This window comes from Pogona vitticeps, chromosome 6 (assembly GCF_051106095.1).
Source record: "Pogona vitticeps strain Pit_001003342236 chromosome 6, PviZW2.1, whole genome shotgun sequence".
Classification (NCBI taxonomy): domain Eukaryota; kingdom Metazoa; phylum Chordata; class Lepidosauria; order Squamata; family Agamidae; genus Pogona; species Pogona vitticeps.
Window position 1 is genome coordinate 63,059,171 of NC_135788.1, and position 16,548 is coordinate 63,075,718.

Consider the following 16,548-nt stretch of genomic DNA (forward strand, 5'->3'; position numbering starts at 1 on the left):
TTAGTCGTGTCCGACTCTTCGTGACCCCATGAACCAGAGCACGCCAGGCCCTCCTATCTTCCACTGCCTCCCGTAGTTGTGTCAAATTCATGTTGGTTGCTTCGCAGACACTGTCCAGCCATCTCATCCTCGGTCGTACACTGGTGTTAATGGGGCTTATTAGAAGATTTTAGCTTTTTCAAAACATCACAGAGGAACAATCCTGCATATCTAGTGACAGTTCTCTCATTTCATGGCTTCCTGCAGCGTCTTCTGCCACTGGAGGGTTTGACTAACATAAAGATTTTTCCAGACATTACAAACTATCATGTAGCTTACAAGAGACAAATTGTTTCTTCATATGACTTATATAAGTAAAACATAAATGGCTCATACATCCTACTAGCTTCTGTAGTTAACAGTCAATTTAGGTTTTAAGAAATTCTACCTGCACCAGTAAAATTGTAGGTCTGGGCTAAATGTGGTTTGTTTCATATCTCTCATCACACACACTGAGAATCTCAAAATAATTTTGCATTCCTTCCTTTTCCTTCCTTCCTTCCTTCCTTCCTTCCTTCCTTCCTTCCTTCCTTCCTTCCTTCCTTCCTTCCTTCCTTCCTTCCTTCCTTCCTTCCTTCCTTCCTTTTCCTCTTCTCCTTTTCCTCCTTTTCCTTTTCCTCCTTTTCCTCCTTTTCCTCCTTTCCTCCTTTCCCCCTTTTCCCTTTCCCCTTCCCCTTCCCCTTTTCTCCTTCCCCTTCCCCTTCTCCTCCCCCTCCCCCTCCCCTTCCTTCCTTCCTTCCTTCCTTCCTTCCTTCCTTCCTTCCTTCCTTCCTTCCTTCCTTCCTTCCTTCCTTCCTTCCTAATTCTCATGTATTCCCTACTTCACTGCAATTTTGTATTTTTACATTTGACTTCTCTAATTGCAGTTTATCTGAGCTTCCCCAAGGCCAATGAGGGCCTCTATTGCATAATCCTAAAGTTATTTTCAATGTTATGATTTGTCTGTCCTTGACTATCACAGTAAATAGGACAGTCTATTGGACACTGTTGCTGCAAGGCTGTATGTATTATGTGATGGACTCAATATTCTGTGACACACAGCTTTCTTTAGTAAAAACAAAGCAACCCCCAAGACATATATATTTGGTTACAGTTTGTTGAAATCCAAGAAGAAATTAAGTTTGGGCTTAAATACTTAAAAGATTCTCCCCAAGTATTTGTATAATTTGTGTAATGTGTTTAAGATACATAACTTTCCCCCCCTTAAACACAGGATATGGGCAAACATATGCAATATCCTGACTAGTAAAATACAGTCTTCCTTTTCTAGAGTTCTATTGTGCATATCATTGTAACAGTTTAATTATTTCTCTACAGTTCTAGGCTTAGAATAGCCACCTCTGTCATTTATATTGTTATGCTGCATCTTTACTACTATTTTATTAAGATTTCTTTGTTCTGTAAGTTTTTTCAAAACTACATTTTACTAAAAATAAATACCAGGGTGTGCTTATGAAAGGCTAGCTGATCCCTTTGATCTGACTCTTCACATATGCACACTGTAATTATTTATTAAAGACTTCTTTATGTAATTTTCCATTAAAGCGATGAAAAGAGAATATTAAAATTAAGACATGAATATTCATGCTTGCCAAGGCAAATTGGATGAACCAAACTATCTCTTATGCACTTGCCTTGGACTTGTAAATGAAAGATATATTAGTGGAATGCTGTCCTTGTTGTGTGCCTCTCTCTCTATCACTGGGACAGTGTACCTCCTGTAGCAAAGCAGAAGTGCTAAAACCACTCCAAATGTGGTATATGAGTAGTGATCAATTTCCTGAGAATTTCCACGCCCTTGTACCTCTTTGGGAAGAGCCATAGCTCATTGTGTTATTGGAGTACACGCTTTTCATGCAGAAAGCCAATGGTTTAGTCTTCAGGATCTCCGGCCAAAAAAATAAATGAGATATGATATGTAAGACCTACCTCTATCCTTGACTACTGAGCATCACTGTCAGTAATAGTAAACTGAGAAAAGTCTGAAGTTCTTGACAGGGTATGGGCAATGCCTGCTGAAATCTAAGGATGTGGTTTTCTGTGTTTGAGGCAGAGGTTCTGTGCTCTCTGTGACTCCTTCTCCCAGATACAATTGTGAGAAGTAGAATTGTGCAGAATGTGTTGAAACGTATAGAACAGTGTTTCCCAACCTGGGGATCAGGACTCCCATAGGGGGCCCAAAACGTTTTCTGGGGAGGTTTCGGATCACCTCATATGTGCTGCAGTCCTTGTTAAATAATTTCTTCCTTGATCTTTTAAAGTAGGATATTAAAGTTTGTATGAGAAACAGGCCCTTTGTGGGAGAAAGAAGCCTCTACTTTCTCAGAAGGAATGACCAGGACTATTTTTTTTTAAACAAAAAATGAAAAAAAGTAAAAAAAGATGCCAGTGTAAACATATAAGTGCTGCCACTTCCTCAGGAAATGGATTCTAACTATGACATGTCACTTCAGGAGAGCCTGAAGAAGGGAAGGAAAAGGAAAAAGAAGAATAACTCTGTATAACAACCCCCCAAGGAGGGGGACACAAAATCAAAGGGTCCGCCTCTTTCGCAACAAGTGCAATGAAAGCTTTGTGCCAGTTTCAGGGGGGATTCCCTTTGCACTGTTTTGCCCCCTCTCTGGGTACTCCAATGTTCTTCTGCTCCCGGCCCATCTTTGATGCCCTTTGCCTTCTCTTCTCCCTACCTTTACCTCCTCCAGCCTCTTCCCACCCCAGCTTTAAAGTGCTGGCAGTGGAGTCAGCAGCAGGAACAGAAGAAAGACAAGTGTCATTATCATCAACGGTGCCACCATGTCAGGGAAAGATGATGGCAACAATCTTTTTATGAAAATGTTGAAGGGGGGGGCACAAGTTATTTGGCTACTATAAAAGGGGCTCACGAATCAAAAAAGGTTGGGAACCACTGGTATATAATGTACCATAAAGAAGAAAATATGGAAATATTTTAATCCACAATATTCATATAGATGCAAATTTTGTATTTGAATTCCTTGGTAAACAAGGTATTAGGTTCAGAATAATAATATCATTTGGAATTTTTTTCCCCAGATCCACCTCACCTTTTCCCAGCATTCCATCCTCCTGTACCAATTGATGCAAGACATCATGAGGGACGTTATCATTATGAACCATCCCCCATTCCTCCGCTACATGTGTAAGTATGAACATTAGTAATGTAAAAGTATTAATGTACCTTAAAGAAATATGAACACACAGCAATCACTGTATTGATTTAGACAACTAATGGAAACGTAATACCTGGTTGGCCAACAAACACATTAAAGGAATTTTCCTGTGGTTATTGGGTTGCAAGACATTTTCAGGATGCGCTCGCCTTGCCCCAGATTTGTGAGGCTTAATTGTGATATGGCAGTCTGTACATCTTCAGATCATCTTTTCCACCACCTTGCATCAGTAACTGAAAATAGTTACAAATGATTCAAGATTTGATTTAACTGTCTTTATCGTGGCTCATTGTCAGTCACAGAACTGCAAACGTACAAACTGGGAACATGGGAGATGGTTAACTTTCTGGTACAGTTCATAATGGATACCCATTGCGGTGTACTGGATAAAATAACAGACTAGGACCTAAGAGTCTTGAGTTCATATCCCCGCTTAGTCTTATAAACTCACTGGGAGTGCAGAAGTGGTAAAACCACTGTTTAAGTATCTCACGTTGAAAGCTCTGTTAGGTACGTTATAAGTCGATTCCAACTTGAAGACATAACAACAATAAACAGCTCAGAATGGTCTTGCATGTTGTCATCTGCTTAGAAACATAGAAATGGCTACTCAGAAAGCTACCTAATATATGCCTAGTGTGCTCTAATTGCTTGATGCATGCTTGTGCTGTTCTTATGTATCATCAAATTGCATAAAATAATATTAGCTGTGGGTACAATGGCAATTTTTATATATTTTTAATTGTATTTTAATTGCTCTAAATGTTATTGTATTTTAAATATTGTAAGCCGCCCAGAGACCTTTGGGTAGTGTAGGCGGCATATAAATTAAATTAATAATAATAATAATAATAATAATAATAATAATAATAATAATAATAATAATAATAATAATAATAATAATAATAATAATAATAATAATAATAATAATAATAATAATAATAAAACAACTTATGGAAATCCTAATAATGGTATGTGAGATATTTAAGGAATAGTTTTACCAGTGCCATCCCCAAGGAAGCTTCCATAGCCACAGGAATTTGAGCCTACATCATCCAAATCCTACTCCATCACTGTCCATTGTACCGCACCGGCTGTGTACTAGTGTGTGCATTTTTTGCGCATGTTGTGACACCTTTAATTGAAAATAATTTGAGATTTGATATGAAGGGCAATATTGATGTTTCAGCCTTTTGGGGATTTACATTCCCAGATTCACAAATAACATCACTGCATTTAAAAACTGTGGCATTTGGCTTTTGTTTCTCTTCAATCATACTACTCCACACCTCTTGCCAGTTGGCTTTCTGCAGAGATCTGCAGATTCCTCTTTCACCCAGAATATAGAACTGTAATTTCATGTGGATTTAGTTAGAAAAATGAAGCCAGGATCAGTTCAGTTCAGCTAGAGAACATGGACATAAGAGGGAAGGACTGAAGGCAGTTTAAGGCTCAGAAAGGGACATGAAGGAGGAGAAATAAGGAAACAAAGCAGATGTGCAAATTACAGGAAGGCAAAGTCAATGAACGCCTAATGTGAGCTACTGACAGGCATGTGGCAGCTTATTCCTACTTCCCTTTATGAGATTCCTTGAGGAGCTGAAATGAAAACGGGCCTTCTCAGGAGCAGCAGTACAGGACTGAGGGGCAAGTTCCTTTCAGCTAGGATACTGTTTTTTGGTAGCAAATCTTTCGTATTTGAGTTACAGAAAATGACATTGTACCCTTGTACACATGGTGTTCTACATGTGAGAAGCCATTTGCTTTTTCTTGTATAAATTTGCCCTGTAAGCAAACATAAACCTGTGCTGAAGTACACATTCAGGTGATCAGCCAAGATATGGAACTTAGTTGCTCAATATCAAAAGCTTTTGAAAGTGACTCATATGAAAGCTAATGAGATTTTGGTAGATTTTCTTAGTCACTGACAGTTGAATGCTCATGTTCCCAACCCCTTGATAATGTTGTTGTTTATCCAAGAAAGCACCAAATGTGACAGAGTACACAGTTTACACGATGAGAAAGGAAAATAATTGTGATGGCATGTTTTAGGAAAAGGAAGAAAATTCTTATGCAGAATTAAACAGTGCCATATTAGAGATGGAGAAAGGTATATCAATATATTCTAGGACATAAAGGTAGAAAAAATATCCTGTGTTTTGGAATATAAATTATACAAGAACTGCTGCAATTCATAAGATTCCAAATCCACAAAGGTTGATAAAAAGCTTTATATATATAATCATGTATATTTAATCATCTAAAAAGCTTGATGTATACATTTAATCATCCCTAATAATCCCTCACTTACAGTGCCAAAATAAAAGAAGAAAGTGCAAGTAATACTTTGAAGAATAATGCTAGTTGTTTATGTGGCAGATTGCTTCTCCATGGCTATTAGTTACAGCTGTGTAATTACATGTATGCTATGGAAAAAAATGAAGTTGTTTTAAAACAAGTCCTCCTCTGTGAGCAGAATTAATTGATACTAACAATGGTAGCTATATGCCCATGTTACACACACAATATTTTATCTGCAGTTATTCTGAATCAGCCTCTTATTAGCCAGATTGTAATTTCAGGAGAAATTGGCCTGAAGGCTAGCAGTAAATCTGTGCTGCAGTCTTACATCAGTATTAAATGGTAGAAAACCATGCATTTACAGCAGAGGAGGAGGAAGAGATTTCCAGGAACTTGTGGCTTACTTTCTACTGAGGTTATATGTATTATTACTTGAATTGTATTCACTTGTGCTATAACATGCATTTGACTGGTCTGAATGAAACTGACTCAGAGGGGTAGCTTTTTAATTTTAATTATTATTGGTTCAGTCATTTCTAAAGATGATCTGTAAAAGCATCCATGATACTCACAACTACCTTGGAAAGATGTGTGAATCACTGTGCATTTTTTCTTAATCTTAGAGTAAGACTCTTACAAAAAATAACTACTTCAGAAATAATGTCTGATTGATTCAGTGACATCTGTTCCTTAGTAAGTGTGTTTGAGATCACATCTTTCATTATTCCATCACAGGTGGACACAGGATTGAGTATATGCATTCAACTCTTAAGAAGTAATGAGTTATTAAAGGGAGTTTTTGGGCTGATATAGCTAGTGCAGTGGAGTACCAGTGCAGAACCAGAAGTCTAGGAGTTTGAATCTCTGTTGTGTACTGAAGGAGAAGCATCAGTACCTGGAGTGTGTTTGGTTGATCAGGTTATGTGCCCTGCTAGGGTCTTGGACAAGTTATACAATCCTAGAGTGCCATTAAAAGATGGAATAATAAACTATGTCTGAATACAATATAGCTAAAAAACCTTGCAAGGGTCACAGTAAGTCAGAGTCAACTTGATAGTACATAAATGTTATAATTATTATTGGACTGTACTATTACAAACTAAAATTGAGAGGGAATAATTCCAAATATCACTCTAATTCACATTTAAAAGTGAATTAGAATCCTAAAGAGAATGGCTCAGCCTCCCTGTTGCCCCAAGCAGAGCAAATTTATATTTGGGACAGAGACTCTTTCACTGCATCTACAATTATAGTCTTTGAAAGTCTGCAATCCAAGCAGAGTTTGAAATATTATAACTGAAATGGGACACTCCCAGAGGCACACACCCCCGGTAGAAACATTTGCCGCCAGAAATTTGGAGATGCAGGACTTCCACACCATTCTCATACCTGTTGTAAAGGAGGAGTGACTGACAGTGTGGCATCTGTGGTAACTGAGGCTGTGATGGAAGAGAATGAGACTAATATTGTAAGAGAGAGTGGGAAAGAACCAGCGATAATGGTGAGAAAAAGCGAAATGGTGTCAGAAGAGAAAAAGGGGAAGGTAGAGATTTGTTTAGTTGAAGAAGGCATGAAAGGAAAAGGGGAGGAGCAAGAACTGACAGTGTGGGAGGAAAGTGTAAATGAGCAGGGAGAGTGTTGGTTCGGGGCTGAATTAGAGAACTGGATGAGAAAGAGAGAGGAGAGGCACGTGGAATTAGAATACAAGAAAAGCCAAGAATTACTCAGAGATTTCCCCAATTTAAAGGTGGGTGGGTTGCTGCCAGACTCCCCACTTAAGACGGAAGGTGAGACAACATTCAAGATTCAAGAGTGGACAGTTATGTTCCCGAGAGGGCAAGGCCGAGGGAAACAATTCGTCCTGACAAGGGATTCAACACACCCCCGAGAGCCTGGCATCCATGCTGTGGCACCATCTGTGTGGTGTGGAGCACCCCTCTCCGGAGACCTATGGATGAGGAAGGATTTGGTTGAGCACCCCAGTGAACTCGTTAGACCTTGTAAGGGAATTTACATCCCCAAGTTATGGCCTGTTGCTGGAATTAACCTGTTTTGATCGAATTATGAGCAATGTTGAAAATTATGGAACCAATAAAGACAAAGATATGAGTACAGTTAAAACGTTTCCAGTTTTATTTTCTGTGCCAACTGAAGAGTTGCCCAAATCAGAAGCAGAACCTCATCACACCTGTTCACACCTACCCATTGGGAGGTTGGAAACATGAAAAAAATCGAAAGGTTGCAGTACACGGGTCAGGATGTGCTGAGTAGAACAGTGAGATGAATGCACACCCTGTGAAAAATTGGTGGTTTTAGTATTAAATACTTGTGACCTATTTAAAATGTGAAAAAGTGATTGTTGACCTAGGGCCAGACATTGTGGAGAGTGAAGTCAAGTGGGCCTTAGAAGGTTTGGCTAACAACAAGTCCAGTGGAGGTGATGGCGTTCCAGTTGAACTCTCACAGATTCCACTAGCAGCAAGGATCCTCTACACTTGTGTTTCTCCTAGGACCAATTTGTACATATACTCATAAATGCACACAGCATTTGCTCACTTCATACTAAGTGACTTACATATTGAAAATAACAGAAGCAGCTCTTTGGTAAACTACTGCATTGGAGGTGATATGAACGTTCTCTGTGTGTGGTCAAATTTGGATCAACCACACAAGCAAGTTACCACCTTCACTTGCTGCTAGTGGAGTCTGTGAGAGCTTTTGGGACAATAAGAGTAGGTACTGTTTTGCAGTTCAATATTTTCATGTTTCATATGGTGAGTTAAAAGGGAAAAGAAAATAGCAGGCATCAGCTGTGGTCAGGAGAATTTGCAAATAGAGGGCTGAGCTAGAGGATGTTTCCTTCCCCCTGCCTCAATCTGACATTTCCTCTGCCCAAGGTTCTTGACAGAGCAGTGAGGTTAGTTAGGCAAACATGGCTTGATTGTTTTTTCTGCTAGGGCAACCTCTTTGTGTGAGGTTGCCCACATGCCCATTTCGTCCCAGCCTCCTTTTATTTATTTATACTTTTTGCCCTCCTTTTCTTTCCCTTTCACCTTCCCCTCCGTTTTTTCTTCATTCCATAAAAGATGAGCATTACTAAGCAGTAGTAATGGAGACATAAAGAATGAATTCAAAAAATTATTAACAGCATTAGCACTTCTGGAAATTCAAAGCATCATGTGTGTGAAACAAAAGCTAAATACAAGTAGGATTCTTAATAGACCTTCTTATTGAGAAAGATGAATGATATCTTAGAAAGTTATTTTAATTACTTGAGGGTAGAAATTCTTTATCCCATTTTAGTCTGGAACAAAATTACTTACATAGGAGTCAGAAACCCTTCAAAATAAAGGTTTAGCTTGATGATGAAATTGCTGTCAGATGTTGTAGTACTCCAGGACAAGCAGCCACAGCTATAATTATGCTATCATATCCTATCATTAAAGATTCCATTGGAAAAAAAAGGTTTATAAATTACTTCTCTTCTTAGATAAACCACCCCATATTAAGGCATCAACCGCGTGGCATAGAATTAAATTAGAATCTCATAAAATGAAATATGTTCTGTATTAGCTGTTTGACACTTAATTTGCCTCCAAATGAGTAGAGGAAATCACAAATTAACCTGCCTTTGTTTTTCCAACCGTAGCTTATTAGGTGTTAGAACAACTGCAATTACAGCTAGCTAATAACACCCCCCACCTTATGAATATGTACTGAAACGTGTCACTTTGAGTTAATGAAACCTGTTTGTTAGGACTTATTTAGATGTCTTAGCATTTCTATTGTACATCTTCAGTTTATAGTTGAAAGGATGTAAAAATTAAACTGGTTTTCAATAGCAGCATTTAAACAGTACTACAGTTTCTATTTTTTAAATGCAAGACACGTTTCTATTTTTAGGAGAGTACTGTTGTAGTAAAAGAGACTCCCCCCTTACATTTTACCTACTTTTACATTCTACTTTTCTGTGTAGTTATATCAGCTTATAAAGATAAATTAAAAAAAACAATGTGTGCAGTAGTCCTGAAATAACAACTATGAAATCAATCATTTTGTAAAACAACTGAAGGTAAATATAGTACACCAACTGTTTATTCTTCACCAGTAAGACAGTAATGATTACCTTAGCTGGGCATCAATTGGTGCTCAGCTAAGCAGAAGGCATAGAAAAGATGGAGGACCTTGGATAGACACATTATAATCCCATATGGGTACAGTATATGGCCCATCTTGCTAACTGAGCATACTTCAGTGGAAGACATGAGAAAATTGTCTTGGTTAAACCCAGTGCAAAAACTTTGTGTATGTTTATTATGTCTGAGATATTTTTCTCCCCTTTAAACCCAGCAGAGGTAATTGTCCTCTAACCCACTGTACCTCCAGGGAGAAGAGCCAGCTTGTGTAGCTATGGGCAGGCAGCAAGGTTCTGAGGCAACCCCCAGACAAAGGGAATAGTAAGCCATTTATGAATATTCTCTACCAAGAAAACTCTTGAAAGGGTCTCCATAAGTCAGAATTGACTTGACAGCGCACAACGATTATTATTATTAATTATAAATAATAATTTCATAACCTTCTGTAAGAATTTGGATTTAGATATAATTAGGATTAAAGGTAGATGACTGGGCAGGGGAGGAAAAAGATAAAAAAGAATGTGTATGTACATGTGCATGTATTTATTTTTATTGGTCTATCACTCTGTTTGGACAGGTTTTGAACAATGACAGTTTAGCCCCTTCAGTGATTTTATTTCCAAATTTAGCCCCATGTAAATACTCATTCTTCAGTTAGTATAGAAAGCAGTTGTTAAGCAAGGCCCATTCAGTTTTACAGAAAATATTTGAATGTCTGACCTAATAGGCATGTTTTGAAATTGGTAGTTTTGATTGCTTATACACAAATTGTATCCATGTTATAAATTGTTCCTAGCAGTAGACAATTTGTGTCACATAGTTTTCAGTAAAATGAAGAAATGCAAAACAGAACACCTGAACTGCTGGTCCAGAGAGTTTCATTCATTAAAATCTTGCCTTCTGCAGTGAAATGGCTGTATGCAATCTAATATGCATCATTACCTGTATGCAGTGGGATTCAATATAGGGGCTGCAGTGAATATGTAAACATTTCATACACAGGAACTTAACAGTAATGGTTGTAAACTGTCCATATGGTTAGCACCACATTTATCATATAATACACAATTCTGAGCAAAGTATAGAAAAATAGGTTTTGGCTTTCCCTGTGTTTCAATCTGTATTGCAAACATGGTATATATTCTATAGATGGTATATCCTTTCCCAGAGAGGGGCAAACTACTTTACAGCTGGGAGTATATGGGGCACAGTGTTGCCATCCAGTGAATTTGGTATTTATATCTGTCCAATAGACAAATAGTGCATGCCTTTCATGAACAAGAGGCAGTTTCAAATCATAGTGTATTTTTGTTACTATTTATTGTATTTAAAGTTCCAATTTTTATGACACACTGTCTTGCCATTTTTGTCTGTGACAAAACATTGGTTTGGTGTAACTGGAATTGGACTACACTGTAGATAAATCACAGAGGTGTAGGGTAAGCCCTATGGTCCTGATATGCTTTGTAAGGTACTTTTACCTACTTAATAATAAAATAGTAACAGAAAATTATCACATTTATCTTGAATAATATTTGGTACACGTCCCAGTGTGGTGTAGTGGATAGAGTGATGGACTAGGACTGTGCAAAACGGGGTTCAAATCCTCACTCAGCCATGGAAACTTACTGGGGGTGTGGAACTGGTAAAAGCACTCCTTAAATATCTCACTTACATTGAAAAAAACCTATCAAGGTTGCTACAAGTCAGTTCCAACTTGACGGCACATAACAACAATTGCAGCATATCCCTTTAATGCAGCTTTGCTCTTCTTCCTTAGCTGCTGGAAATCATGGGCTTGCAATTATTACATTAGAGCACGTTTGTGTTACATGTAAGGAAGTTTTTGTTTCTGATGGTATTGATTTAGACATCTTTTGGCATTAGTAAGAAAACAGTAGAATGTGAATGGTGGGGAAGGAGAGAAAAGGGTTCTTGGAAAAGAGTTGGACATCAGGAGTTGAGTTCTTGTAAGATGCTGTTACTAGATTGGATCTACAGTCATGTGAAAAAGAAAGTACACCCTCTTTGAATGCTAGGGTTTTACATATCAGGACATAACAAAAATCACCTGGTCCTTAGCAAGTCTGAAAATTAGGGAGATACAAAACATGGCATATTACACCATGTCATAATTTATTTAACAGCCAAAAAAAAAAAAAAAAAAAAAAAAAAAAGAGCCAAAATGGGGAAACCTGGTGTATGTTAACTCAATGCAATGATCATAGAGAAGCAGTTGTTTCTACATAGATCTGGGAAGGGTTGTAAGGCTGTTTTTAAACAATTTAAAGTCCATCATTCTACAATGAGGAAGATTATTCACAAATGAAAAACATTCAAGACAGTTGTCAGTCTTGGTGGACATCCGAGCAAATTCACCCTAAGGTCAGACTGCACAATCCTCAAAGAAATTGCAGAAAGCCCAAGAGTTACATGTCAAACTCTATAGGCCTCAATTCACATGTTAAACATTAACATTCATGAGAGTAATAATAGAAAAAGACTTATTCTTTTTTGGAAGGGTTTCCAGGAGAAAGCCTCTTCTTTCTAAAGAGGACATGCAGCACAGTGTTGCAAAGTTGCATCTGGACAATCCAGATGACTTCTGGAACAGTGTCTTTTGGACAGACAAGACCAAAGTCGAGATGCTTGTCCATAATGCACAATGAAAACCAAACACAGCATATCAGCATAGACACCTCGTACCAACCATCAAACATGGTGGTGGAGGGGTGATGATTTGGGCTGGTTTAGCAGCCACAGAACCTGAGCATCTTGCATTCATTGAGTTGACCGTGAACTCCTTTGTATACCGAAGTATTCTAGAGTCAAATGTGAGGCCATCTGTCTGATAGCTAAAGCTTGGCCAAAACGGAGCCATGCAACAGGACAGTGATCCCAAGCACACCAGCAAATGTACAACAGAATGGCTGAAAAAAGAAAAGAGCCAAGGTGTTGCAATGGCCCAGTCAAAGTCCAGACCTCAACCTGATTGAAATGTTGTGGCGGGACCTTCAGAGAATGGTACATAAACAAATGCCCGCAAAACTTAATGAACTGAAACAACATTGTAAAGAAGAATGGGCCAAAATTCCTACACAACAATGTAAGAGACTGATAAAAGTCATACAGAAAGGATTACTTCAAGTTATTGCTGCTAAAGGTGGTTCTACAAGCTACTGAATCATAAGAGGTACTTAGTCTTTCACACATAGCTTATCCATTTTGACTTTTATTTTTGTTAAATAAACCATGACAGATCAGATGATTTTTATTATGTCTTATGTAAAACCGCAGAATTCAAAGAGGTATACTTTCTTTTTCACATGACTGTATGTCATTGTGCTGATTGGGAGAAAAGCCAGTTAACACTTAGTATGTAAGTCAGTTGAGAAGTGTATCAAGGCTTGTACCTTATATTTAGAACTGGAAAGTCAATTACAAATAGCCTTTCCACTAACTGGCCTCTTATGAACCAGGAAAAAGGAAGCCTAGAGTCTAGACTGAAACACTGATCTTTTGCTTAGGTATGGACTATTGGATTATTTAGAAAACTCAGTGGGAGTTTTTATAGATTTAAATAACTTTTTAGCCGTTGATGTGGATCTGTCTAGAGCTTGTACATGAATCTTCCTATGGAAAGAACACGTGCAAAACAAGTTAAAATTTGGACGATGCTAATAACAGATATTGAGTGTTTTGTGGAAACTGTAGAAATAGCTTACTATAGTATAGTGTTGTTTTTTCCTTAAGAGGAAATTTTCACAGACTTTTCTTTTGTTTGTTGTTTGTTTGTTTGTTTAGGCTATTTATATATCACCCAACCTGGTGACAAGCACTACTCTGAGCGGTTGACAATAAAAGAGAAATTAACTCAACAAAACCAACACCACAAAAACAACATTGAAAAGAAGTAAAAATTAGACCAAAAGCTCACCGGCTCTCTTCCAAGACAGCACCTCTTGCACCCTCCATCTGGAACTGCAGTCTGCCAGCCAGCCTGCCTGTCTGGCAGGCTGCAGTTCTGGATGGAGGGTGCCAGAGGCACTCTCTTGGGGGAGAGCCAGCGAGCGAGATGCTCTGCCAGCCCTTTTCCCCGAGCTGCCACCAAGTGATGCCTGAGACCGGAGCTCACTCCCAGCCTGTCCTCAAAGAGCACCTCCAAGCCGCCAACAGCAGCTGCCACAGCCGCTGCTTCTTCTAGGGAAGTGGCTCTCTGGTTCTGTTTCTCTCTTGGCACCCCCAACACTAGCTTGGCCAACGGCCGCCTCAGCGCCTGGCGGTGCTTCCTCCTCCTCCTCTTCCTGCTTCAGCTGCCTCGGCTCTGGAGGCTGCCTCCAGTTTGCTCCTCTGTCGTGGTGGGGGTAGCTGCTGCTGCTGAGTGCACATTTTTTTGAGGGGGCCCTCAGAGGAAAGTTGCCGGACCTCCGTGTGTGTGTGTTTGTCTGCATGCATGCGCGCACACCTGTGGGGGCCCTGCCCTGTTCTGTTTAATTTCGTGGCTACTGGTGGGGCTTTTCTCCTTTGGCAAGACGAATTCTGTTAGGGTTTTTTTTTTTAATTTTATGTCATGTCCTCCTCCCCCCGAGCTAGACGGTCACTGGCGCTCCCTCCCTTCTCCTTTTTTGTCCTGCTGGTGGTGGTAGTGAAGAAGGAGCCGGAGGGGGTCGTGGCCGTCGATGAAGGCTCGCACGCTCCTCCTCCTCCTACGGAGCGCCAGATGAGCTAAGGAAACGCCTCGGTCTCTTGCTCCGCTTGGCAGAAAATCTGATATTTATTTATTTATTTATTTTATTTATTTATTTAATTTATATGCCGCCCACTCCACCCAAAGGTCCCTGGGCGGCTCACAACAATATGGATGATATGGCCCAGCCTCATCCAGACTCTGCCTTCAGAGGCCCCCAGGTAAATTGAGTTTGAGACCCCTGTTGGGATCTGCAAGATGAGGGGAAGTAGGGATCTTGCAGATGAAGCCTCAGTGCAGGAATTTGTAGATGACCAGCAAGGGGGAAAAGAAGAGACGGGACACTCGAGTGTGAGTCAGCTGTTCAGAGGGAATCTCTCCATCTCTCGCCTCCTCCTCTTTTATTGTTTTCCTACTACATTTGCTCTAGTTAATCAATACTATTTTAAACAGAGGCATTTAATTTCCTGAATACACAGCCAGAATCAACAGACAGGCTGGTAAACAGACAGCTAATAGTAAACAGACACAGATAACATCCAAATACACAGACAAGTTAGACAAGTTCCTGAATACACGAACACTTTAACTACATTATCCAGAGATAGGTAAACAGCAGGTTAATGAATCATGTTACTGGAAGCTAGTGACTTGCAGTTTTAGCATGAGGCCTGCCATTGCCATAGACATATACATTTGCTACTGCCACAGACATATACATTGTAACAGCATAACAGCATAAATTTTCCCCACAGACCCCTGCTTTATAGGCTCAAACACTGGGCTGAAAACAACTGAATGAAATTTAGCAGGGATAACTGCAAGGTTCTGCACCTGGTTGGGGGGGGGCAGGAATCAGATGCACAGTTACAAGATGAGGAATGATAATGGAACTAATTACCTCAGGTGGTTATGAGTTCTCCAGCACTGGAGACATTCAAGAGAAAATGAAAAAAATCATATGTGAGATATACTGTACTTTGATTTTGATTCCTGCATTGAGCAGGAGGATGTACTCAATGGCTTTATGGGGCCCTTCCAGTTCCAATATTCCATGATTCTACTATTGCTTCTCAGAACACAATGTCTCTGTGACTCTCCAAGTCAACTCTCAGGCATATTCTCTAACAATATATACAGTATAGCGTAGTTTGCCAAATTACATTCTGATATACAGCTAGGAAGACCTGCAAACGTGTAGCATGCATGTGTCAGTTCTTGGAATTTTGCAACTGAATTACCGTACCTTGCATTTGTAATTCCGTTGCTTCAGTACCCCTCAGCTCTGTATAGTTTAGCTCTCTCCATCCTTTCTGCAACTCCTTGTGCCAGAAAAATCTAAAATAAAGGATATTTTCACACATAATCTCTGATTAAAGGCTCTCATAAGACAGGGCTAGAGGCTATTAGTATGAACAGAGCTCTATTCGCTATGATAGTATGAAATGATGAGGAAAATTGTAAAGCACCTTCATGTAGAAAATTATAGTATGTATCACATAGTTCCAATATCAAAAAAATTCCATGTGTCTGAGGAAGTAGATTGTATTTTACAATAGCTGGCACTGAAATAAATCTTAAAGTCCTAAAGATGCCCCAGTACTATTGTTTTCATTTTGTATCTGCTACATGTTCCACTATTTACAGTATTTGTCTGGTGTATTGTTTGCTTATCTGTTGCAAAGAATACATGCTTCAGATATATTATGCTTTAGATTTCTGTGAGCTATAGCTTCTTGGACAAAATTCCTGTGTTCTTCTTTATGCTAGACTCAGCATTATTAAACAGGGAGCAGATACTGACTGAAGTATTCAAATGCAGTGAACTGGAAGCAGGGCACTTTTATAGAGGCTGCTGTCAAACCTGTTGCAGTGGCCTGTGGGGTAGCGGAATGTGACAGACTTTTTAGAAAGTACAGTACTTCCACTCATGTTAAGTTACATTTTGCTTGAAAGAGAATTAAAATGTCCAGGTGTTTCTTTTTAAAAAGTATTTTGTAATTGCATGTAACATTTAGATGTTTGTTTTCAATGCTGTTAGAATATCTGTATTCTATGAGAAAGATAAAAATTAGTTTTGAAAGTGACACTTGTGTATACAATTGCCTTGAAATGGATATACAGTACTTCCTTTTGTTGCTATTTAGTGCAGTTACAGATTTCTTACTAGTGCCAAAAGTAGATACAGATTTTCTCA

At 39.0% G+C, this 16,548-nt stretch overlaps 1 protein-coding gene across 7 annotated transcripts in view; it reads left to right on the forward strand.

Moving 5' to 3' along the window:
• GLI3 (GLI family zinc finger 3) overlaps positions 1-16,548 on the forward strand; it is a 445,483-nt gene that overhangs the window by 244,348 nt on the left and 184,587 nt on the right. For all 7 annotated transcript variants that reach the window (XM_078377471.1, XM_020798430.3, XM_073003750.2 and 4 more), the window contains one exon: positions 3,091-3,196. In XM_078377471.1, coding sequence (XP_078233597.1) covers positions 3,091-3,196 — 106 coding nt within the window. The remainder of the gene's footprint in view (positions 1-3,090; positions 3,197-16,548) is intronic.